This window comes from Echeneis naucrates, chromosome 11 (genome assembly GCF_900963305.1).
Source record: "Echeneis naucrates chromosome 11, fEcheNa1.1, whole genome shotgun sequence".
Lineage (NCBI taxonomy): Eukaryota > Metazoa > Chordata > Actinopteri > Carangiformes > Echeneidae > Echeneis > Echeneis naucrates.
This window is the reverse complement of record NC_042521.1, coordinates 15,162,331-15,187,213: the sequence shown is the minus strand read 5'-3', so window position 1 is coordinate 15,187,213 and position 24,883 is coordinate 15,162,331. Positions and strand designations below refer to the sequence as shown.

Here is a 24,883-nt window from a genome sequence, read left to right as displayed (position 1 = left end):
TTACAGTCTTCTAATGGTTTTCACTGTGCGTAGCCAAGCTGCAAATGTCTTAGAATTGATGAGTTCAATGGAATATAACAAGCATTTTCTTGAGGTCGCAGCCTGCAGCCAGTCCATCTTTGTTCAAAAAGAAACTGCGCTGACAGAAATATTAAACATGGCACATGAAGCAAATTGTGGGAACTAAAGCGACTATCATAGCAGACAATTGCAGGTACAGACCTTATTGGGACACTTACTTTACCAAAGTTTTGGCATCCTGAAGGCTGGTTTTAAATTATTTTCTTGATGTTTTCTTTGCAACGGTTAAATGTAATTGGCTTGTTGACACAGTCAGTTTGACTGAGAGATTGCTCCAGGCCATTTAAAACTTGCTTCTTTTCATTAGAAGCTGCACAAGCTCAGTCCCTCTTATTTCAGTTTTTTTCTTTCTCGTGTTAAATGAGGTAGATCTGCAAAATAATCCAGAAGACTGCAATAAATACTGTCCAAAAATCAGGCACCCTGGAAGCAAAGATCCACCCACAAACTGCTCTGAAGGTGACACTCCTTCCACTGGGTGGCACTAAAAGAGGCAACTACTTGACATTTTTCTAAGATAAAATCTGGGATTCAGAAAATGTGCAGTGATTTACATTAAAAAGTATTATAAGTTAAACTATATGTATATTCTGATACATTCACAGGGATTCAGATGCAATTCTAATCACTTCTGAGAAGTGGAGAAAAAGTCTCATTAGAACATGTCACAGGAAAAAAAAAATAAAATAGGAGGTGAGGATACAAGCCTTTTCTGCTTTTCTTGATCTTTTTCTTGATCAGGATATTCTGGGCTATATTTTTGGATAATTGTGTTTAGAGTAAAAGTTTGTCTTAGACAGGCTGCATGATCAGGAACCTTGTTGTCTATGGGGGATTGAACAGACATCACTAAATATATCAAATCTGACTTGTCTTCCGTCCTAGTAGCTATTCATGTCTATATCAAAATCTAAAGCCATGCTCGGCTTGATCAAGTAATGTTGTCTATGCTACAAATGTTTACAATGCTACATGTTTGTAAAGTACTTTTCATATGCCATCACTGACCAGACCTGACATATTCTTGGCTCTGGTCCTCTCATTTCTTTTACATGTATTTATTTTCTCGTTTTCTTGTTTATGATTTTTCATTTGCTCAAAATTACCCATCTTAAACTGTGACTTGACTTGACTTTACCGACGGTATGAATGAGTGACGAGAAACTAATACACTTCAGCTGAACATGACACACACATGAAAAAAAAAAAAGATACATACAAGAAATCGCAACAATATTAAAATTGTAAAGAAAATATATTGAATTAAAATTGTTCAGTGGAAATACTGTACAAAACAAATAAAGTTATGTTGCAACTGTTTAATGCTTGTTTATTTTTATACAGCCATTGTTTGTGATTTGTGTGATCAGTGTCATTACCCCAAGGTGCAAACGTCCTCACTCAGTGGAGATGGGAATGGCTCCAAGTCTACGTTTGTCTTCAAAAGGTGTGTTCATCTGCCCCATATACTACATACCAGAAGAAAATTGCCAGCTGATCCTTTGTATTGTAGGCTTGTATATCTGAATGTTAAGATCATGTTTAATCAGATTATTCCGGATTTAGCAATTTGTACTGCACATAAAACTGGAAAGATTTCACTGAAAGTTTGACTATTAATATTAAGATAATAGATCATGTTAAACATCTGAAATTATATAATTAGAACATTACAAGTGTTTTTGAGGCATTTAGTGTTTTATATGAGAAAAGAATAATATACATGCTACGCTGTTATAATACTAATATTAGAGTAAAACTATAAACAACAGTTTTTTAAAATCTCCATTATAAAAAGAAGTAATAATGCTTTGAGCCTAAGGGTGGCGGCAAGGCATCAAGGCGGTTTGTAAACTGCAATCAAAATTACCACGAAGAAGAACCATGGAAAAGTTATTACCGGAAGTATTTTTTTTTCCTAGCTCACGCTGTTCAGGAAACCTGCACTTCACAGACACATTGGCTATTTCCTCCTACAGTTTGAAGGTAAACAATTCCCCAACACCCGGGAAGGTGGGATATATCCCAGAAACAAGTGGGCGTATGTGTTATCAATGTCTGCAGGTGTTTACACCCAGTATACACGGCCCACCGTCGGCTAAATGCTACTCGAGGCACCAATTTTAGCTGCACCTGGCGGCGAGTTAGCATTTAGCATGTGCTAGCTAACATAATGTGAAGGCTCGATAGCAAGTAGGGAACGAAAGTGTGTGCAGATACGGTAGGCTGGACAGGAAAGCGAAGGGACATTTCGATAGGCTTTATAAGTGCACATGCCGAACTCGAAGTGTAATTATGGGCTGATGGACAAGCTGTGCTTTAGTACCGAAGAGGTTATCTCACTAACCCAATTTGAAGAGGGTTCTGATAAAAGTGAGGTCAGCTACCAGTGTGTTGGTTCCAAGTTACTGTACGAATGATCCAGTGATATAACTGATTAAACCAGACTTCAACACAGCGTCCACCGAGGACAAATAAAGAGTGGCCGCCTGTAACCTTGTGAGTTTGTCTGTGGCTCATTGCACCAACGCTAACCAGACGACAGTTAGCATCAGGAAGTTCATATTTTATGTGAATTATGTGTCAGTTGGTGTGTAACCTGGGGTATTACCTCAAGCCGACACATCAAGTTGAACCAGAAAAGAAAGCCCCGTTCATGTTGTCTCTATATTGTGAGCCGATTTCTGGTGACCATACTGTAACTGGTTTTAATCTGTAACACAGATGATAAAGCAAGACGCAGATGAGTCTGCCACTCAAGGCAGTGAGGACTCTCCTCCTACAGCAGGAAGGGCCGAGTCACCTACAGCTGCCAAAGACAGCTCCGAGAGCAACAGCCCCAAAGAGTCTGAACCACAGACCCCTCAGACTGACACACCTCCCCAAGGCGAAGAGGCCACATGTGAAGGTAACCTTGGGATTATTTTCAAGGTTGACTTTGTTAAATGAGAGTAATTGACGGCATGGTCACTGCAGTTGTCAATTCCTGCAAATGCTAACCGATATGTAACTAAATCCCATTAATTTAATGTGGAGGTTATTGGCAACCACATGTACTTGTGAAGATGCTTCCATAAACTAGCATTATTTTTGTGTAATCCCTTGTTTTTACATTGTGTCCAGTTGCTGCAGCAGCACTGTCTCAGTGTGACATGGCCGAGGAGCTGAGCAGGCAGTTGGAGGACATCCTCAGCACCTACTGCCGGGAATCCATTTCGGATGATGCCAGCACTCTGCCCAATGGCCAGTCATACAGCCCAGAGCTCAATGGTCTGACCAATGAGAGGGAAGATGTTAAGTCGGAGAAAGGCAAAGTCAATAGAGGTGACAGTGGGGTGGAGAAAGAGCATAAGAAGACAGAAGAGAGGAAGAAAGTGAAGGGTCTGGGTAAGGTGCTCTGGACAGACTCTGGTTCTGTATGTTTTTATAGATTGGTGATACTAGCAGAATATCATGGATACAATATGTACAATATTTTAAATGCGTGTTACTAAATGTCTAGCTGGATCCCTGATTCTGTCATATCGCTTTCTCATCTCTATATAGGGAAGGAGATAACACTCCTCATGCAGACTTTAAACACATTGAGCACACCGGAGGAAAAGCTTGCAGGCCTCTGTAAGAAGTATGCTGAACTGGTAAGTGATTCAACTTCATTTGGTAGTAAACTTCATCTTAATATTTTTTTTACAGGCTTAAATATTGCTAGAGTGCAAATACATTATTTTCATAAGTGTGAAATAATTAGCTATTCCATGCAAATGTAATTAAGAGCCTCTTATGGAATCCTTTTGTTTTTACTCAAATCAGTATTACTCTTTCCCTGGATATTCAAAAACATTTCTTCTCTAATTTTGCCAGGATAATTATCAGTCATTACAGTTGAGTTGAACGGCTAACAGGCTCTGTCTCTATCAAAAAATAAAAAATAAAGTGAACAGTAAAAGTGGTAATCAGAGGGCATCGGGTTCAGTTAGACTTAAAGCCTTTTATGTTAAGTTGCGAAAGGAAAAAGAGAAAAATAAGAAAAAGAATTGCTCTTCTTACCTCATGAGTCAAGGCACACAGCTTTTTCTTACATACCTCAATACATGTTAGGGTGTTTCTGCAACTCTGGAAATGATTACCAGAATTCTTCCGGGTCTGCAAGAAGTTTATATATTGACTTCACTTGTGCATCTAGTTTTACAAGACAGACTTTTTGTTTGCATGTGTATGAAATGAGAAACAGAGCAGCAAAATATACCTTAATGGTTGAGAAGTCAAACAAATCAATACAATGTAACTTCAAAACACAATTTTACAATACACCACTACATTAAAGGAGTGTTTGGAAAATGCCAGAGTATACAGCAAAGTCAAGATCAGCTTGATCTTATTTGATGTGTATTTGTTACAGCTGGAAGAGCACCGCAACACCCAGAAACAGATGAGAGTGCTACAGAAAAAGCAGAACCAACTTGTCCAAGAGAAAGACAACCTGAGGAATGAGCACAGCAAGGCCATCCTGGCTCGCAGCAAGCTGGAGAGCCTCTGCAGGGAGCTGCAGAGACACAACCGCACACTCAAGGTACACATTAAGATTAGTTATTGTGAATATAGCTGATAAGTGACCACCTGCAAGAAGACCGTCTCTACAGTGCAGCTTTTATATATTCATCAATTCATTTGATTATCTTGAAAATCTGATTTTATAAAGCAAGCGTTTTCAGGCAATTTATTTCTTTATTTTATTTTTTATTTTTTTCCAAGACAAATGTTTGATAAGCAGTGGTCAGTGGAGGCTTATTAGAAGACTAAAATCTCTACAGCATTTTCCTAACCATAACTTCAATTTGCCATATTCCCCCTCTGCAGGATGAAGGGGTGCAAAGAACACGTCTGGAGGAGGAGAAAAGGAAAGAAGTGACCTCTCATTTCCAGGTAACTCTGAACGACATCCAGACTCAGATGGAGCAGCACAATGAAAGGAACGCCAGCCTCCGACAGGAGAACACAGAGCTGGCTGAGAAACTGAAGAAGCTGTATGAGCAATACAAGCTGAGGGAAGAGGTGAGTGGCCAGTATTTTCTCTCTGTAAGAGCAGCATGCAAGTTTCCTCAAATTCATTTAATTTTATTTCATTCTTATAACACGTTATCATGCCAATATACGCCATTCATACTGAAAATATAGGCATTGTTAACCATGTCCAACTTTCACCAGCACATAGACAAAGTGGTGAAGCACAAAGATCTTCAGCAACAGCTGGTGGACGCCAAGCTACATCAGGCCCAAGAGTTGCTAAAGGAGTCAGAGGAACGCCACGATAGAGAGAAAGACTTTGTAATGATCCACACATACACACACATCATGAGGATGGGGTTTCGTCTTGCCGTTATACAGGAATGTAACCACCATGTGTCTGATGCCATTTCCTTAGCTCCTGAAAGAAGCTGTCGAGTCTCAGAGGATGTGTGAGCTAATGAAGCAGCAGGAAGTTCACCTGAAACAGCAGGTTTGCCGCCAGTCCTTTTTCTAATTTCTTTAAATTTTCACTCAAGTGCGATAGCCTTCACATTGAAGACATTTGTTTTTCAGTGTCTTCATATGATCAAATGTGTGTTATTTTCCAGTTGTCACTTTACACAGAGAAGTTTGAAGAATTCCAGACAACTTTATCCAAGAGCAATGAAGTCTTCACCACTTTCAAACAGGAGATGGAGAAGGTGAGGTGTCGGCCAATATTGTGGCTGTCAATGAGGAGTTGTTATTTTTTTCAGGCTGTGATAGTCAAATTTTTTTTTTTTTTTCCCCCCCCCCCCCAGATGACTAAAAAGATCAAAAAGCTGGAGAAGGAGACGGCCATGTATCGATCCCGGTGGGAAAGCAGCAACAAGGCTCTCCTGGAGATGGCAGAGGAGGTAAAGCAGTTTTTGGTTTTAGAACTATTTAATGTCTCACCAGGTTATTACTTATTGGACACCAAGATCTCAATGGGCATCTCCTGGATGGTCCCACTAAATTTTAACCAAAAACATCCCAAAAACAAAGCCAGTCCAGGAAAACAACCAATGTAAAAAATATTTTTATTCAGATAAACAATAAGTTGAAAAGTAATGTTAATGAAGTAACATTCTATGAGCTTCTTACTCTCAGCTATGCTTACTTTCAATGTTTGATGAATATGTGGTGCAAAAGAATAAAATAAATTCAAAATCTTCTATCAAAGTCAATGATTTTTATATAGTAGGGATAATAAATAAAAATAATTCTTTGTTAAACACTTTGTACCAGTAATTTTGGTGCTCAGTGCTCTACAAATAAATAGATAACAATAAAGAGCATACAGCTTTTAAAACCTGTCTATTGGAATAACACAAGCATAAAGACGTTTTTATATCATTTGCATTTTTGTCTACAGAAAGCTGTACGTGACCGGGAGTTTGAGGCTCTTCAGGGTAAAGTCCAGCGGCTGGAGAAGCTGCGGCGGGCTCTCAAAGTTGAACGAAACGAGCTCAACAAAAAGGTTCAGAACCTCAGCGGTCAGCAAGGCAGCACTACAGGAGCTCCCACATCCGATCCAGGGACTGACTCCCCCTCTCCACCACCCACGGACTCTCTGCTGGAGCCTGCCACCTGCCCTCCTCCAGACACGTCCCCTTGCTCCCACTCATGTCACTGTGACCCAGAACTGGACACCGATCCCCTTCTAGAAGAGGCAAATGTTCAGAATGTCAGCACGCAGCAGTGAAGCTACGCTGCTTACATCAAACTTCCCTGCTTCTTCCCACCCCACTCCCAGCATCAAGCCACCAAAAGATAAGCCACCAGCCTGCAAGTTGCTACTCCTCTGCTTGAAGAAGCTGATGGTGAGCATTGGTCCAGAAGCAGATTGGAAAGCCACAGCTCAAGGAGAATATCTGATCAACATTTAATGGAGGAAGAAACTAGTTTCCATTCACTATCCTGTGCAGGCTTTCTAAGGTGAAGAGAAGATTGTGCCTCATCTGTCAGAACATTTACATGCACATTGTGAGTGAATTACTGTGAATTATTTAGTTAACATATCGATTGGCTTTCTGATAAGCCAATTGTCTACTATAATCAGATTTTTTAGGAATCGTATATTGATTTCCATCAGCATGTTTTGCAGCCTACAGGACATTTCTTAACAAAGAACGATATGGAGGACTTAAGGTCTTTCTTTTGTGGATTGATAAATGATTTTATTCATTTATTCATTCACAAAATAAAAGCCTTTCGCTAATGAATTCCCAGATACACAGATATTACACATACATAGACAGTGTATACATATCAGTCATTTGGAAGATGAATGCATTATGCAACACTGTAAATCTTTGCCCAACTTTAAAAACTTGCCAAAAGGCAAAACTGTTTATGTGCTAGATCAATAGTGGGTATGTAAATGTACTGACTGATTTACTGTGTTTTACTACACATTCCCTTGCTGACTTGCATCAACCATAGAACTGCTTGACAGGATAAATAACACTGCTGCTTGGGTGCATTGAAAGAGGAATCCTCAGAGGTTGAATGATTGTGTGTGTGTGTGTGTGTGGGTGAAGGGTTGATGTCTTCACAACTCTTAATAACATCTGTGTTGCCCAAAATGATCAGTTAGTGATTTTTTTTTTTTGGACTGTATTTATTGTCTCAACCATAATCTTTGATATTGATATGTATCTATCCTGCAGCACACTATTGTGGAAATAAATCAGTTGAGTTTTTATTAATTTAGACCATTTATAAATGTGCTACTTTATGGCAAACTTGATTCCTACCCTTCCTGGTCCAATTAGCCCTTAATTTTGTTATACTTGTTTGTCAGTCTGCCTACAACCGTGGAATGATGATCACCTTACTCCCCTTACTCTTAATGTTTTGGTGTGGATGCTGTGTGGTTACATTGCTAAGATTGTGTCCTCCCAGCCCTGGTAATTGCAGTAGTTTGTAATCAGGTTTTAACAAGAGAATGTTCAAGGGCCTCTATGCAATGCTTGCCTCTTGGTTTATTCTGTGGCAGTCTGAACTGAAAAGCACTTAGCTGAGAATGTATACTCATAATATCCACTGTCCTGCATGGATGTACTGTATAAACAGAATACATATCTCACAGCAACAGTCTTATTTTTTTTCTGAAGTTGAAGCCTTGTTTGTGGAGCTACTTTCAGTTGTCTGTGCATCTCCCAGATGCTTTTAAAAGCATAATGAACTGAGTGGGGATAAGGAGGAAAAATCTGAGAAAATGTTATTGGAATGCCGAACAGTAGTTTTACTCCAAAATATGTCAGTTTCTTATGTATTACTTAATATGTAGCATCAGTAAGAAAGACAGGTGATTTTCAACTTGAATATCAATGGCAAAACTACCTAATTTCTTCCATTGTCCTACAGGACAGATTCATTATATCTCCAGTTCTGTCAGATATGGAGGTTCATTGACCATGAGAAGGAACCAAAGATGTTTCCTTTTTTGTCTTTTGCAGTACTTTTATCTGGCTATGTATATTTTGTTTCTTGTTCAATAAAATATGTAACAGCATGTGTTTGATTAGTTCATTGAAAGCATGTTTCAGTTTGACAATTTCAAATTGTACCCCTGTTTTTTCAAGTCAAGCTTATAACGTGTTCCAAGTTTCATATTTGTTCCTCGTTAGACCAAATTTGTCTTTGGGGGGTAAATTTTATCATCTTACATTGAGTTATATAATTATGCTCTTGCACGTCTTTTTGTGGATGTTAGAAGTGCAGTCAGACTAGCTCAGGCAATCAAAGAGAAGACAACATTTGGGGTGGGGGGGGGGTTAAATTTGAGGAAACTGGAAGAAAAGGGGTTTCCAGATTGAAGATTATTTTGAGGACTGTAATGTTACTGTAATCGGTAGGTGGCGCGCTGACGCCATGTTGCCGTTTCGCGCCGGAAGTACGTCACATCCCTTTTCCGCCGCGGCTCCGGGCGCCTGAAGCACGAGTGTTCATCTTTTCTCTCTTTACGGGAGGCATAGTGGACATACTGGACAAAGCGACAACACAAAGCTGACAAAAATGGTAAGTGGTTTCCTCTGTCGTATATTTGCCGCAAGTTCTATTTTCACTGGAAAGAGGTTCCAAGTCTTGTCAACGCTGTTAGCTCCGGCTTAGCTAGCACAACTGTTTAGCTAACCGTTAGCTTAGCTTTCGGGCGAGCCACTGTTCAGGGAAATGAGAGCTAGCTGGCTAGCTGGATGATGCAGGCGATGAAGCTAGGTTTTTCTAGATATAAACAAACTATAGCGTGATTTACGAGCATTAGTCACAGCCTCCATATCTAAAGGGTAACTCTTTGAAACACGGATTCCTACTCGTATACATTGTTGACAGCTGCTGATGAGTTTTCGTTAACGTCCATTACTCCTCCTCAGAAACCCATCCTGCTCCAGGGCCATGAGAGGTCCATCACTCAAATCAAATACAACAGAGAAGGGGACCTGCTGTTCTCTGTCGCTAAAGACACGGTGGGTTGGTGCTCAAGATGTGCTCTGACTCCTACAGGCATCATTGTCACCATTGTCTGATTTGGTACGTCTGCATTGTTTCCCATCACAGGTAGCCAACGTGTGGTACTCTGTCAATGGTGAAAGGCTCGGCACCTACAATGGACACACAGGAGCAGTCTGGTGTGTCGACTGTGACTGTATCCTCTTCAAAAAGACACTTGTGTTTGTTCTGTCCCAATCATTTAATGTGCCATTGTCCAGTGGAGCTGTGTCTGTAGCTGTGCTAGCTGACGTCGGATATGTTGGGCTCCTTGACAAGTCCTCTCTCAGGGGACACTAAAAACGTGTTGACGGGATCAGCAGACAACAGTTGTAGACTGTGGGACTGTGAGACCGGTAGGTGAACACAGTGAGGTGTGGGTTTTACGTTAGACAGTGAGACTTCATTGTCTTAGCAAGTGCTCGAAATCTGCAGTTCAGATGGCGTTTGTGAACATTCAGCTGCAACCCGTGTCTCTGTGCTGCACAGGTAAACAGCTGGCCCTGCTCCACACCAACTCTGCAGTCAGAACGTGCGGCTTTGACTTCAGTGGCAACATCATCATGTTCTCCACAGACAAGCAGATGGGTTACCAGTGTTACCTGAACTTCTTTGACCTGAGGGATCCACAGCAGATTGGTACATACCACAACACAGTGTTTTCACTCTGGCGGTAGCTTTCATTGTTGTACCTTGAAGCGTTCAACTCAGCGTTGGAGTAGACACATCCAGCATTTATTAGTGTTATGTGTAAGATTTTTGTTAAACTGGAATGAACTGGAAAAAAGTAATTAATGCACATATATCGTTCTTTTCCCAGCTATCAAATGTTGGCTCATGCTTAAAAACATTGCAATAGGATAAATCTTGATGCCAATTTATGGACAATTGTCAGTGTAGATGTTCCTTTATGAATTACCTATGAAATACCTGTAGGCAGTTACCCTGTTGGAGAATATTAGCAGGAATATGGCTCCTCTAGCTGGTTTAATGACAGAATATCTGTTTGGCTCTACAGATGACAACCAGCCATACTTGTCCATACCCTGCAGTGATTACAAGATCACCAGCGCTGTGTGGGGACCTCTGGGAGAGTTTGTCATTGCAGGCCATGAAAACGGAGAGATCAACCAGTTCAGCGCCAAAGTACGGTGAAATTTAATTGTTACTCATTTCAGAAAACCTGGTAAAAAATTATCTGTTTCGAGTGGGACCAATATCATTTGCCTGCATATTGCCGTTTTGGAGTTATGCTTCTAATTGAATATCCTAATGTTTGTGTCATTTATGCAGTCTGGGGAGATCCTGAAGAAAGCCAAGGAGCACACCAAGCAGATCAATGACATTCAGACATCAGTAGATCTCACCATGTTCATCAGTGCCTCAAAGGACAACACAGCCAAGGTCAGCACACAGTCCTCTTTCAGTGCAGTAGGTACTGAGTAACACATCTTTTCAGTCAGTGCAAGGATCAGGTGAAGGAGTGCATACTAAAGTGTTGAATGGATGCAATATGTGGAATAGGTGTTCAGAGGGAAGGTTCTCTTCCAAGAAATGTTTGAAGACACTCTTACTCTGAAGGTCTTGACAGTTATCTGTTTTGAATATGTGGGCTATCACATTGTTATATTGATTATAAAGGCATAATAGAAAAGTAAACATTTTGGCATTATTGTTGAACAATTACATGTGACTAAAATTAGTTCAGTTAGCTGTAATGCCATTTCAGTTACTTTCTTATTGGGGCCGAGCCTTGATACCAGCAGTCCCTGGTTAAATAAACTTTGACTGCTTGCTGTTTGTCAACCTGTCCTTGAGTGGTGGTTGTGTTGTTTCCTCTTAGCTGTTCGACTCCACTTCTCTGGATCACATCAAGACTTTCAAGACAGAGAGACCAGTCAACTCTGCTGCTATCTCCCCCATCATGGATCACGTAATAGACTTCCACAGCACATACGCAGAGCAGCTGATCATTTTATACTTCCTTATTTAATGTTGTGGAGGAAAAAAAAAAAAACATCTTTGACCCTTGTTTGCTGTTTGGGATTCAGGTGGTAATGGGAGGTGGACAGGAAGCCATGGAGGTCACCACTACATCCACCAGGATCGGCAAGTTCGAGGCGAGGTGAGGTCATGGGTTGATCACGGGTGAAGAAAGAAAACCTGACTTTACACCTGTGGTTTTGTTTCCAGCTCACATGTTGAGTTCGATACTAAATGGCAACCAACTTCACACAAATCACATTTACTATAATACCTCTGTGTGTTGCGTAGAGGAGCTAATCTACATACATCTTCTCTCCTTAGGTTCTTCCATGCTGCCTATGAAGAGGAGTTTGGCAGGGTTAAAGGACACTTCGGCCCTATCAACTGTGTGGCGTTCCACCCTGATGGCAAGAGGTAAGAGATCAGTGTGCTTTCAAAATGCACTGTTCTATGTTGTCACTGACGTATTTCTCCTGCTGTGGTTATTGTCTACAGTTACAGCAGTGGAGGAGAGGACGGATATGTCAGGATTCATTACTTTGACCCACAGTACTTTGACTTTGAGCTGGAGGCATAAACAGTCAACCTCCTCGGTCGCACAGCATCAGCTACCATCACTCAATCCATCAGGAAGAGGAGGTGCAGGACGAGAGCCACATATTACTTCCAATAGAGAGCTCACAAGAGCTCTGTGACTGCATCTCTGTAACTAGAGTGCAGTGTTTAGTTTTTTTTTTGTTTTTTTTTTTTTATAGTTTTGAAATATCACCTGGAACCAGTTGGTGGGATCAAATGCATAAGAAATACATTTTTGCACCCTGGATCTGTGAGGCTATCAGGACTGGACTTTAAGGAACGCTGCCCACTTCTTCAAGTTCTTTAATTTAATTCTACAGCAAAGTAGGATGTGAGTTAATAACACTGTTGTAAACCATTCCACCATGAATCCCCATAAATTACTTCATGAAGTCATCTGTGTGGTCTGATTTGAGTTGGTGATATTCTGTCCAAACACCTGCAGAAAACTATCAAACTCTAAAATGAAATAAACATAACCCTCTCACTCGAATAAACTATTCAACTGTTTCCGCTTTGTCACTGTAAATTATGAAATGGGGACTAATGTAGATTTTTTTTTTTTTATAACAAAATGTATGAATGCACATTTCACAAGCATAGAACTTCAAACAACCACATGTAGAGGGCCTTACCAGCTCGCTCCACCTTTATGCATAATGGTACAAAATATCTAAAACAGGTTACTCATTTTCCAACATCATCCTCTCAAGAGGTTCACACCCATTCACACAAACATACAAACAAGCCAGTAAAGAAAAATCAACGAGCAGATGTTCATAGGAAGGTGGGCTAACGGACATGACTTAAAATAACTTACTGGGCAGAGACCAGGGACTGTCTGGGCAGAAGGTGTACATGTACATGCTCAAGGTGGGATCATTCTAAACATGCTTTCACTGGGAAATGAACACAGCAAGCCAAACATCAGTCTTCCAAATGCTGGCTATTCTAACAGTATCATAAATAGATGTTCCAAACTAAGCCTTTTTGCATGTGAACACTAGACTTAAAATTCATACATCTCTGCAAGCCCCACACACATCAGATCTTAAGTGACATGATGGAAAACAAGTGATGCTCTGGTTGGGTTTTCTTCACACAATGATTCTGCGGTTTGTTTTAAACTACACAGGTATCAGGTGGGTGGGGCTTACAGTTGGCACACGAACCAGAAGAGTTCATTTTCCAATCAGAAATGTATGTTTTATCATTAAACTGTGTGAACTTTGGTCAACACCCACATAACTGGTTTAAAAACCAACAAGAATGTGATCCAGGTTTGCTCATAATACATAGTCAGAGGAATACAAGAAGCTCCTATTGTCATAGAAAGACTATAGGAATCAGTGGGGCTCAAGAACAGTACAACCATCACCTCCTCCCTGTGCTGACTTCAAGTTTTCACCTCTTCTTTTGGTCTGAAAGGAGAATTAATCAGAAAGGTTAGTCTCTACTGGAGCAGCTGTGCCCACCAAGGTTTTAAAACTTCAAATATCACCTGTTGTTGAGTGGAAACCATCAAATCAATGTTATTTATTTATACAGTTGGAGCTTGTGATCAGATGAGAAGCTATGGTCTTTTAATGTTTTAACACAAAACTGAGCAAAGACTGACAGAATTTTCTTAAGCTCAGGTTTGGCAAGGAGAGAGGGAAAAAAAAAACAAAACAAAAAAACACCAAATATTCAGTAACATCAGAGTGGTCTAATTATGAACTTATTTTAAAGAGTAAAGCTGGTTCTTTGAAACTGGGTGCCAAAATGATTTCTCAAACCTTTACAAACACATATATATTAGAACATAACTGGTGGTTATTCTTTATCCAGGCACTAACATGGTCTATAATATCTATAATATGGTATAATATCTTGAGATTTTATTAAATAATGGCAGATGCATACTGAAACCCATACTGAGTTTACCCACACATCAAACTCCATATATATAGTGTTTTTAACCTCCCAGTAACCAAGATGCCCTGGTTGGTTTGTGTTACAGAATGTAACATTTTAACTTTATGATCTTCTGTATTAAAAAAAAACAATCTTTATCTACGTTATGTTGTTAGTGATAAAAATTGTCAAATGTTCAATGTTATTTCCAGTATTCACAAAAATTCATCACAAACTGCCCATCATGTCACAGGTTAGTATAAATGAATAGAAACTAGACTGGCAGATTTTACCACCAATTGTTACAGTTGAGGAAAAAACGGTTTCTGTACATTTACGTAGAAGCAAAGGCCAGACTTAACTGCAAATAATTATTGATTAATCCCTAATTGTGACAATCACCTACAAATTTTATCAGCACAGGTGGGGATTCAACAAGTTTGCACAGCTCTTGTTTAAAAAAAATGTGATATATGAATGTGCCTCTTACCCTGATGTGTCCATCTTCTCTTCCTCCTTCTCCTCCTCTTTCACTTCTAAGAGCCAAAGCAACAGTACAAATGAATACTATAAACACATGGTTTTCGTGTAAATCATCTGAGTCTTACCCTTCTTTTCTTCTCCTTCCTTCTCTTCCTCCTTCTTCACTCGTTTTGCCTTCTTGTGGTTGGCAGCATTCCTTCGGCCTCCTCCCTGCCCCTCAGCCTCATCCTCAGAGTCGGAGAATTCCTCCTCACAGGCTATCCTTTTGTCATGGGCCCGGACTGAAAAGGCAACAACAGGCAGTGAGCACTGAGGAGAACTTGACCACAGTGTTCACCTGCTCTTTGCCTCAACTTGTCTCTTACTTGAGATGCGTTTGTCTGGGTCCTCCTCATCTTCATCTCCACTGTCTGGGTGGGGGGCGTCCTCTGGGATTGCCTGCATCTGGACACCTGGGGCGTGGGGCAGCATACGAAGGTTTTCAAACAAACGCTGCTTAATCTTCTCCAGGTACTCGTTGGTGTTCTGGTTGGTCATGTTGGATGGGCTGATGTGCAGCTTGAAGTCAGGCCCAAAGTACTCAAAGTAATCATTGTAGGGCAGCTCGTTGGGGATGGAGCAGTCCAGGGCAACAGCCGTTTCATAAGTCCAGCAACGGGCTACGTTACGGATGGTGTAGCCACCACCGCCCAGCATCAGCAGAGGCAAGTTGAAACTTTTAATGTACTCAACACATTTGGCATGGCCTGCAAGATTCAACACATACTCGTGTTACACTATCAATATGAGAACAGCTTGTCAGAGTATTTCTTAGTGTGATGTGTTGGCACCTTTGATGGTGAGGTTAAAGCAGCCTAGTCTGTCACCAGACAGAGAATCAGCTCCACATTGCAGAACGACTGCACTTGGCTGGTACATCTCCATGACTTTAGCCATTATCTAAAACACAAGCACACCTGGTAAAACTCTTGCTAGTCCAATTAAGATGATAACAGCGCTAAATAAAAACAGACTAACCGGTTTGAAGATGGCTTCATATGACTCATCATCAATGCCATCTCTGAGAGGGTAGTTTACTGCATAGTACTTGCCCTTTCCAGCACCAATATCCTGCACATAATGTACACATCAATTAATTATTGCCCATGTGTGCACAATTAATGACAACTAGTTTTTCAAACATTATGAAAGCAAACACACAACTCACTCTTAGATCTCCAGTGCCAGGGAAGTATTCCCCATACTTGTGGAAGGAGACAGTCATGACCCTGTCTGTGGTGTAGAAGGCCTCTTCCACCCCATCACCGTGGTGAATATCAATGTCGATGTATAACACCCTCTGGTGGTACCTTGACAGAACAGAACAAAGTATTCAGTTACTGACGTTGAGGAAGGTTCAACAGCCAAATCCCATGATTTGGTATAAGATATAACAAAGAGATATTGTACACAAGCCACAAGGTGGCACATATGTTTGCATGGTTTGCACCTTCAGTTCAAAATCATCCTTCTGCATTTTGAGTATACATTTACTTCAGCCACCTACGCAACATGCTGTGTTTCAGTTCAAAGTTCCATTGAATGATATTGATGGGGGGAGACTGAGCAACCAAGTTACTTACTGCCATCTTTAGAATGGAATCAAGAAATAAAATCGCAAAGGCTTCACTCTACTGTAGGTGTGTGCATTCATCATAAAGCTCCATGTGGAAGGATCCTACATATTCTGGTTAAACAATAATCAAAATTGTATGACGGAAAACATTGAGGCCCGATTGAACAAGCTGAAAAGGAGGCAGCAGCAGGGCTTTACTTACTTGAGCAGCTCAAGAATGGCTAGGACTATGTCATTAACATAACAGAAACCAGAGGCCTCAGACTTCTTGGCGTGGTGGAGTCCACCTGCCCAGTTGATGGCAATATCTGTCTGCTGCTTGTTTAGCTTCACTGCTCCAGCTACAAGAGGGAATGAATACAGTGGAAAAAAGGTCATTAGTGCATTTCTGAGGCCCCTCTGCACACTTACATGCAAACAGACTCTCTGAATGTTTCAAATGATTGATGTCAAAGACTACTTCACACAAGTCACACGGCTGGCCTAAACTCACCCAGCCGTATGTCACTCCTGTCTGACATTTTCCAGATCAATTATCGTGAGTATGGTTGTGGCAACGTACCAACAGAGCCGCCTGTTGAGAGCTGGCAAAACTCAAATAGACCGTCAAACACTGGACAGTCTTCTCCAACATTGACTGTGAGTAAATAGAACAGGGCACACAGCTTTAACACACTTGGACACTGCAAATTCTTAAGGGTCAGGTGGAAGAAAAGCAGACACTCACATCTCTGCATCTGTTTGCTGTATTCAGACATGTTGTCTGGTCGGATAGACCTCAGGAACTTGATGTAGTCGTCACTGTGGTATTTTGTCATCTCTTCACCACTGGCTTTGTGTGGTCTCTGGAAACAGACGGAAGGGTGATGAGAAACAAGGCAAGGGTTGACACTTCTCAAATCTGTCATGACTATAACATTAGAAACAGTGTGTGTTACAAAGCAGTGAATTTATTCTAAATACAGCAGTAACTGCAACTGATAGATGCTGCTTTCAGGGACATTTTTTCATTTTGAGCACATCACTAAGCTTCTGTGTCCATGCTCCTGATGCCTCCCTTAAAGAGGAGCATGTCGATTCAAATCTACTCAAGCCATCACACTCAATATACAAGACTACTTCAGACAACCTTGCATCAAAATCCTGGACTCTCACTTTGAAGGGTTGGTGTCTTTTTTTTTTTTTTTTTTTTAAACACCAAAGCTAATGAAATATTAAAGGAACCACTGCCGCAAACTACTTCAGTCAAAACCTTGAGGCTATCATTCACACTGCTGAATAAAGCCAAATAAAGCCACATAAGCCTGTTAATGTGACTTCCTGGCTAAAAATCAGGAACTATTCATACAGTCAGTTGCAATTCAACATTGTTCCAACAAAGTTTACTCTATTTATCATGTATTTTATCCATTGCGATTTTTACTTTAAGGTCTTTCCCTAAAGATAAAAGTTGGATTATGCAAATGATAATTTATATATCTGTAATATTATCTTATTAAAATTATGACTGACTTTGGTAACACAAGCCAATCACAATCCATCATTCAGGTTTTGGATATCCCTCACTTTTAAAACCATGTTGCCCTTTGCTTGAGAAGCCACTGTGAACCCCAAAAAAAGGTTTGTACGCAGCTGTCAAACTCACATAGATCTCCATTTTCCTGTACAGTCCATAATTCAGAAGGAGGTTGTGTGTCATGCGGATCCGGTGGGGTTTCATGGGATGGCCCTGGCCATAGTAGTAGTTGCCCACATCGCCTTAGAGAGAAGAGATCACACTATTGAGTTCACATGGTAAAATTAAAATTAACCTTAAACTGGTATGGTGTCATGCCAAACTCCATTCACAAAACCTGACCCGTTTATTCACCAGTCTTCAGTTTGTTACAGCTTAAACAACCAGTTACATTCATAGAGTCTGACACTGCACAGCGTGTTAAAAGCCCTCCTGAAGATGACCTGTAGCTTTGATTTACTCACATACTACCTGCCCTACATGTGTGCCCAATACACAGGTAGGAGTCAGGCGTTCACACAGCTTAACCGTCCTGTTATATATGCAAAGCAGAAATCGCCAGCATGACTTCACGCCATTTCATTTAAAACCTTTTCGTGATGATAAAAGATAAAACTGGCAACCCGTGCATCCGCCCCCGCTTCTGGGAAGTTGTTGGTTGGGGGAACATGCAGCATCAGCATCTGATAGCTCGGAGGCTGCTTTACGATGTCAAAACAGTCCAGCTAGCTCATATGCACAACTCACGCCCCGATGAAATGCTGGAAGAAATGAAGGAAACTGCTCCGGTCAGTGGATGGCGCGGAGGGGAGAAGAACACCGGCAGATACAAGGCGTGCTCTTTCAAGCTAAGTGCTAGCTAAGCATACCGTGTAAAGCTATGGAGCGAGCTGTTTGGCTAACGTTAGCCCGATGTGCCGGTTAGCTAGCTTTGTGGTCGTACGGCACACTTTTTTCTTTTTCTTTTCTTTTCTTTTTTTTTTTAAGGTAAAAAATTCCCGAACGTTTTCGCACCCTCGAGGCAACTTCAACCATCAGAGACACCGAGATGCACAAAGCTGGGTATTTACCGTCATAGTAATAGCAAACTTTTTTCTTTGTTCCTTGAGACAGCGCCATTTTACACCAATTACCTCACCGATTCGTGCCCCCCGGTTTCTCAGCTGCACTGGGAGCTCGCGCTGACTTCGCGCCGACCAATCGCGGAAGCAGAACCGCCCAGCTGGGAGGCGCCGGCTTTACAAACCGAGGCCCGCCGAGAGGCTGCGGCCACATGCGCACACATCCAGCTGCATGTCCTCAGAGCGCAAGTGTCAGTGTTTCTCTCTGTGATGTGGACGGGAATCAGAGAGCTTTTGGGGTCTTTTAATGCCCGATAAAAGTTTATAAAGCAACTCATGACAGCAGTCAGTTAATGAGCAGTATGAGTGGCTTCTTTTTAACCTCGATGAGACTTTTTGTGCTTGAAGAGAATGTCCCTCTGGAGATACATCTATAACACTATTTATATATTTAGTTTGTGATTTTTTTTATTGAATTATCAATTAGTGGACTATCTACCTCGTATCAGTTTAATACTGCTCTCAAATAATCTCACAGTAAATATTAGGTCAAATGCGTCGTTGTTTATGTTGCAGATCTATTCAAACATACACAGATGTGTGCCTGGATCGAGGTGTGTGAAGTCTTAAACATTCCTTAATTTCATATGCAGGAATCCAATTGTCCAGGAGTGAGTTTTCACAAGTGAGAAAAAGAACGAGTGCAATGGACCAGTGCATCGCAAGGGCGGCAATTCTGTCACTTTAATCTGCGTTTAGTTTATTTAACAGCGCAATCATTGATCAACAGAAAAAGCTATAAACCTTTAAGAAATATGATTAAGTGTCAAAAACAGCTTTTCTACATGAAGGCACTAACAATGGTCATTCATTCAAACGCTGCAAATAGTGCATGCTCTGGCGGTCAGTTTATGCACTGTACAAAGCTATAAGCTATAAATATAATGAATGCAAAATGGATAAAACGTGATGTTTATGTTTTACTAAGCTTAGTCATTGTGCTATTTCAAGATGTAGCAAAAGGTGATACCGATCCAGGCTCCACGATGAATCCATTCTTACAACAGATGAGAGAAGACATGATCAGCGTTTTGACACGGCAAGCAACAGCCACTAGATGACAGTGTAAGCTTACTTGCGTTTGACTGAGTACTCCAAATCTCTGCAGACCCTTGTCACTGTTAAATGAGAAATGCACTTCCTCTGTTGTAATCACTCACATCAACTCATGTATAGTATGCAGTGCAAAAAAAAAAAAAAAAAACAAACACTGATGTAGAGAATACTCAAAACACTCTGTGCAGAACAGCCATGAATAATTTAGAGCTTACTGCACCTACTATATTTAGCATGGTCTTAGGTTTAATAGATTTACACAAATTCAGTTTGCTTTGTGATCATTTTTCAGATCAGTTTGAAGACTATTACTAATAGTCTTTAATAATAAAGGTTAAAAGGTTAACAAATGAATCTACTACAAGAAGTAAAGAAAGGTATGAACTGGGAGCTCTAGCTCTGTTTAAATAATTCAGAATAGTTTGAAGGCTGATTCCAAATGTAGCTCAGATCTCAAATCATATCACCATGTGAACTAGGTCAGTTCCCTCAGAGCAGGACTGATGTGTGCAGTTGGCCATGTTCAGGAGGCTACTCTCCTTCAAATGGAGGGAAAATGTGAAGGGAGCTAGGGGATTGGCGTAATGGTGCTGAGTTCAGGGCCACCAGTCTAATGGAGGGCCAGGGGTCATTGGAGCCAACATTGTAGTGTTGATGTGTTCAATTACGAGTACGACTAATGTGACATTCGAGAGAGCGCCACATGTAATAAAATGAATGCCTATGAGCTTTTGGTATCATTATGAAGAATGTTTTTGTTCAATTATTGCCTTTTATGTGTGTGGGGTTTTTTTGCCAGAGGAAGGCCCAATTTAATAATAACTTTTAATCACATGAATGAGAATGATAAAAATGTAATGATGTCTGTTTGGACTATTTAGATTTTGTGATGACATAAATACTGCACTGTTCCACTGTCTTAACATGTACTTTGGTCACCTGTGGCTAATTAATTATTTAATATCTCATGTCTCCAAAAAAAGTAATTAAAAATAAAAATGGCGTGAAAATGGTAAATTATAATCAGACCATGATTAACCGCCATTGTAGCCATAGGCACACAGTTAAAAATGACCAAGCAGTAGCCAAGCAGCCACAAAATTGGTTTCATTGTCACTTATATAGGAAAATCTAACTAAAATTGGGTAGCATTAGCTAACGTTTGCAAAATTAACACGCTAATTATGCCAGATTAGAATGCACCAAACTGAAAAACGTTTGAGGTCAAATATGGTGGGAATAATGTAAACCCAGTTTAAGTTATTTTCTTTATACTCTCATTAGTCTCAGACACAGACACAAAAACAATGTGAGACCTCATTCATTTAAACCGTCTCTTCAATTTCACCTGTTGGAATAATTGAAAGAACTGAATACCTGTCCCTAATCCTTCTTAGACTTCTGCTGGTGTCTTCTTGTTGACACAACATTGCTATGAAACTGTTTTAATATGACAGGCAGACTTTGTACCCATTCATTAAGATACCAAACAGATGTTATGCACGATGTAAATAACTGTACAGACACATCAGCCGGCAGGTAACCAACATTTATTTACCATTATCAACTTTACAATAAAACCAGGAACATCTGTCAGCATTAGCAAAATAAAGAACAGAAATCAATCCAATGTATTTACAGAGACAAAGCAGATTCAGGCTCACACACAACAGATAAACAACTCTGCTCCATATCAAACCGCAACAGTGAACATAGCAAGCTTAAGTGTTCTTTTTTCATAGTAAGATAAAAATCAAAATTGTCTATTTTTTTTTCTCTTAAAACAAACAAGACATAGCTTCTCTGAATCTTTAAGATGGTTCTCTATAATACACCACAAAATACTTCAAATTTGGGTTAAAATATAGGAATGTAAAAAGTTGGCAAGTCTCTTAATTTTTCAAATTTCTTTTTTTTTTTTTTCTCTATTTAACAGTCATTTCAAATGGTGTTGGTGTCATCTAGCTTCCATCTCTCAGCAAGGAGACATCTTCATTTGTAGATTTTCAGGGAAAAGATGCTCCATCCTCCATCCTCCTACGCTTCATGGCATCTTGGGTTCACGTTTTAGCCACCAAAATCCAGTTTCCAAGTAGGGACCGTCCCCACAGCCTCAAACTCAGTCCAGGTCCAGATGTTGAGCAGTAACCAGGGAAGTGATCTAGTGAATCTAGTCTGTCGTCTTGATATCATGACGAAAAGTGGCACGTCGAAGGAGTCTCTCACATACATGTGTATATATTTACACATACATATATCCATATACATATGTATACATATACACACGCACACACACACACATATATACATATACATATATGTATATGTATATATGCATATATACACATATATATACTCTTAAATTCTTCTTTCTCTCACTCGAAAAACAGTTCACCCAGTTCATTGTGAGCTAAACGTACAATCACTCTTTCTTTTCAGAGGGAGTGGGGGTCGAGCTGCTCTCCTCTGTTGGTTTTGTGGCCTCAGGGGCAGGAGCAGCTGCTTCCTTGTCCTCCTCCTTGGGGGCCTCTTCTTTAGCTGGAGCTTCCTCGGCCTTGGGGGCCTCGGCCGTGGCGGCGGCCTCCTCCTTGGCCTCCTCCTTCTTCTCCTCTGCCGGAGCTGCATCTCCATTCTCGGCGGCCTTCTCCTCAGAGGGGACGGCGGCGGAGGGGGTGGCGGCTGCGGCCGCCTCCTCCTCTTTGACGGCCTCGCTCTTCTTGCTCTTCTTCAGATTGAGTTTGAGGTTGAAGGACTTCTTCAGGGAGAACTTCTTCTTCTTCTTCTTGGGGGTCTCCTTGGCCGCAGCCTCACCCTCGGCTTTGGCCGCCTCACCGTCGGCGGCGGGCGCCGGCTCGATGGCGTCGCCTCCTGCGCCGGCATCAGACTCCTTGGCCGCCTCGGCCGAGCCGTTGGTGGCGGCGGCATCCCCGTCGGGCTTTGAGGAGACGTCGCCATTGGTTTTCACATGCCCGTTCTCCTAGAAAACACACGAGAGACAAAAGTGTCACACAAAACCTAAGTATATATATATATATATAAGAAACATCAATCCACATACATAACGAACGAAGATGCATTTTTTATTTGGGCTATTCCCCGTTTCCTTTCAGCGTATCGTCGTGCTCAATTAACCGTAGTCCGGTTCAGAGGCGACGCCTTGTAGTTCTCTAATCAGGCGGCAGGCGGCGGTAGCTGCTCACAGACAGCCCGAGGGACGAGACGGACTCAACAAAGACCGGGCTGGAGCTCATCGATGTAAGGATGGAAACACTTAAAAGGACGGTTTTTTTTTACTTAATTAATCACCGATATTTTAAAAGTTACATAATTTAATCTTAAATCAAACCAGACTTTGTGTCACTCATTAAGTGTGGGGGTCAGTTATATCAACGACGATCGTACAAATGTTGTTGTCATATGAATGAGCGAAGCCTGCACTGTGCCTTAGCATTATTTCGGGAACCCCCTGTGTGTAAAACGGAATGTTTGTTTTTTTTAGAAAGGGAGAAGTAGTAGACTGCCTACGTGCGCGCCTACGTGCGCCCCCCCCCCCCCCCCCCGCCCCCCCCAAGCCTGATACTGTCAAACACGTTGTGCGGAATTTTGGTTATAGCCAGTCACAGAAAAAAGCCACAAAAAAGCACGTAGTAACTTTAAAGTGAAACTAAACAGCATGGCTCCGGCTCATTTAAGCGTGATAAAGTGTGTGTGTGTGTGTGAGCGGCAGACAGGGACGCTTCAAGCCCCACCTGACTTCCCATTGAATGGGATTCAATGTCCAAGTTTCACAATTCACATCGTCGACCATGTTTATCACAGAAAAGCTACTTGCCCCCCCCCCCTTATGTTTTTGTGTTTGCCGGTAGAGTAATAAAGCAGCGGGGGGCTGTCGGCGGGCCTGCGGGGTGTCAGTACCTGTCCGTTGGTTTTGACAGCTGCAGCGTCGGATGCAGCGGCGGCGGCGGCGGCAGCGCTCCCCTCGGCGGCCACCTCTCCTTTGGATGACTGGGACCCCATTGTCTTCAGCGAGCTGCTGTTGTCTTCGAAAGCAAATTAAAAACAGCAAAAAAAAAAAAAAAAAAGGTGAAAACTTAAAAAAAAAAAAAAAAAAAAAGAGTGGCTTTAAATTAATCCAACCCCAGGCTGAGTGACGTATCCAGAGGATGAACGGAGGAAAAGTGTTGCTGTTTTTTGGTTGCTCTTGTTGTTTTCTTCTTGTCTTGTCTCCGGTGAGTCGCTCCCGTTCTCGGACAGATCGAGCCTGCAGACACCCAGAGTCTAAGCCCGACGCCGCCGGAGCTCGACGCTTCAACACAGAGCAGGTTCAAGGCACCACCCGTGGGCGGGACCCGCCCGCCTCGGACCAATCAACGCCCGGTCTAAGGGTACGTCTACCTGTCTTCAGCCAATCATTTCTGACCCCCTAATTGTCCCCGCCCACTCCCTAGAACTCCTCAAGCCACAAATCAATTTAATATAACAGAATTTTGTATTTTTTTTAGACATGGAAGTGAAAAAACAAAAAACAAAGAACTCATTATTGACAAGACGTCAAGGTAAAAGATCAACATTTTTTTCTTCATGGATATATTTCTTCACCTTATACCTGCATCTCTTACTGTGTACTTATGTATGTGCTCCTTTTGCTTTCAACTTTCTGACAGCAGTCCAGAGTTAAGTTTGAGATATCAACCACACCTGGTATAATATTATTTGGTAGTTCATTATTAGAGCATTGACAAGTGTGCCTGCTTTGACTATTGAAAACCTGAATTAATAGTGAGATGGTTTGAGTCATTTGTTTTAAAACTATATTTATTAACATTAGAGAATAGATTTATTGGTAGACTGTTGAAATAGGAAATTTTGGCTGATAGTCACAAACCAAATTACCAAATACTAACAAACTATCAGAGAAGAAACATTACAGTTGTCTGACTCTTCCTCTCAGTTCTGGTTTCCACTGACTGAAGTTCATGGCATGAACAAATGTCATCTGGGCTGAAAATGTTTCACTTCAGAGGATTACTC

At 41.2% G+C, this 24,883-nt stretch overlaps 4 protein-coding genes across 4 annotated transcripts; 2 read left to right on the top strand and 2 right to left on the bottom strand.

Annotated features, from left to right (window-relative positions):
* The first annotated feature begins 1,997 nt into the window (after positions 1 to 1,997).
* On the top strand, positions 1,998 to 8,629 carry txlna (taxilin alpha). Its single transcript, XM_029514023.1, has 11 exons — positions 1,998 to 2,067; positions 2,806 to 2,989; positions 3,205 to 3,468; positions 3,628 to 3,719; positions 4,481 to 4,651; positions 4,939 to 5,133; positions 5,287 to 5,406; positions 5,504 to 5,578; positions 5,697 to 5,789; positions 5,889 to 5,984; positions 6,485 to 8,629. Exons 2-11 carry the CDS (start codon positions 2,806 to 2,808, stop codon positions 6,812 to 6,814), a joined length of 1,620 nt encoding a protein of 539 aa, XP_029369883.1. The 5' UTR covers positions 1,998 to 2,067; the 3' UTR covers positions 6,815 to 8,629.
* Positions 8,630 to 9,019: 390 nt separating this feature from the next.
* eif3i (eukaryotic translation initiation factor 3, subunit I) lies at positions 9,020 to 12,559 on the top strand. Its single transcript, XM_029513939.1, has 11 exons — positions 9,020 to 9,135; positions 9,489 to 9,581; positions 9,673 to 9,760; positions 9,894 to 9,959; positions 10,093 to 10,242; positions 10,622 to 10,749; positions 10,897 to 11,007; positions 11,447 to 11,536; positions 11,655 to 11,728; positions 11,911 to 12,003; positions 12,085 to 12,559. The coding sequence occupies exons 1-11, from the start codon at positions 9,133 to 9,135 to the stop codon at positions 12,164 to 12,166; spliced, it is 978 nt and encodes a 325-aa protein (XP_029369799.1). The 5' UTR covers positions 9,020 to 9,132; the 3' UTR covers positions 12,167 to 12,559.
* Positions 12,042 to 18,833, bottom strand: LOC115050840 (probable histone deacetylase 1-B). The gene is made up of 12 exons (XM_029513938.1): positions 18,746 to 18,833; positions 17,805 to 17,917; positions 16,887 to 17,004; positions 16,722 to 16,796; positions 16,362 to 16,500; positions 15,752 to 15,893; positions 15,562 to 15,654; positions 15,375 to 15,483; positions 14,910 to 15,290; positions 14,670 to 14,825; positions 14,552 to 14,597; positions 12,042 to 13,586 (listed from the first exon to the last, which is right to left on the bottom strand). Exons 1-12 carry the CDS (start codon positions 18,792 to 18,794, stop codon positions 13,562 to 13,564), a joined length of 1,446 nt encoding a protein of 481 aa, XP_029369798.1. The 5' UTR covers positions 18,795 to 18,833; the 3' UTR covers positions 12,042 to 13,561.
* A 2,552-nt stretch (positions 18,834 to 21,385) lies between these two features.
* Positions 21,386 to 24,148, bottom strand: marcksl1b (MARCKS-like 1b). The gene is made up of 2 exons (XM_029514292.1): positions 23,768 to 24,148; positions 21,386 to 22,829 (listed from the first exon to the last, which is right to left on the bottom strand). The coding sequence occupies exons 1-2, from the start codon at positions 23,867 to 23,869 to the stop codon at positions 22,275 to 22,277; spliced, it is 657 nt and encodes a 218-aa protein (XP_029370152.1). The 5' UTR covers positions 23,870 to 24,148; the 3' UTR covers positions 21,386 to 22,274.
* Positions 24,149 to 24,883: the final 735 nt, after the last annotated feature.

What these genes read in the sequence shown, in the direction of transcription:
- marcksl1b (XM_029514292.1), bottom strand. Translation starts at nt 23,869, where the DNA reads ATGGGGTCCCAGTCATCCAAAGGAGAGGTGGCCGCCGAGGGGAGCGCT. An exon ending in CTGTCAAAACCAACGGACAG is followed by an intron (nt 22,830 to 23,767) that starts GTACTGACACCC and finishes TGTGTTTTCTAG; the next exon opens with GAGAACGGGCATGTGAAAAC.
- LOC115050840 (XM_029513938.1), bottom strand. Translation starts at nt 18,794, where the DNA reads ATGGCGCTGTCTCAAGGAACAAAGAAAAAAGTTTGCTATTACTATGAC. An exon ending in CAGCAAACAGATGCAGAGAT is followed by an intron (nt 16,797 to 16,886) that starts GTGAGTGTCTGC and finishes ATTTACTCACAG; the next exon opens with TCAATGTTGGAGAAGACTGT. An exon ending in GAGAAGATGGACACATCAGG is followed by an intron (nt 13,587 to 14,551) that starts GTAAGAGGCACA and finishes TTCTCCTTTCAG; the next exon opens with ACCAAAAGAAGAGGTGAAAA.
- eif3i (XM_029513939.1), top strand. An exon ending in GAGGGATCCACAGCAGATTG is followed by an intron (nt 10,243 to 10,621) that starts GTACATACCACA and finishes TTGGCTCTACAG; the next exon opens with ATGACAACCAGCCATACTTG. An exon ending in ATCGGCAAGTTCGAGGCGAG is followed by an intron (nt 11,729 to 11,910) that starts GTGAGGTCATGG and finishes TTCTCTCCTTAG; the next exon opens with GTTCTTCCATGCTGCCTATG.
- txlna (XM_029514023.1), top strand. Translation starts at nt 2,806, where the DNA reads ATGATAAAGCAAGACGCAGATGAGTCTGCCACTCAAGGCAGTGAGGAC. An exon ending in TCAAACAGGAGATGGAGAAG is followed by an intron (nt 5,790 to 5,888) that starts GTGAGGTGTCGG and finishes CCCCCCCCCCAG; the next exon opens with ATGACTAAAAAGATCAAAAA. An exon ending in TCCTGGAGATGGCAGAGGAG is followed by an intron (nt 5,985 to 6,484) that starts GTAAAGCAGTTT and finishes TTTTGTCTACAG; the next exon opens with AAAGCTGTACGTGACCGGGA.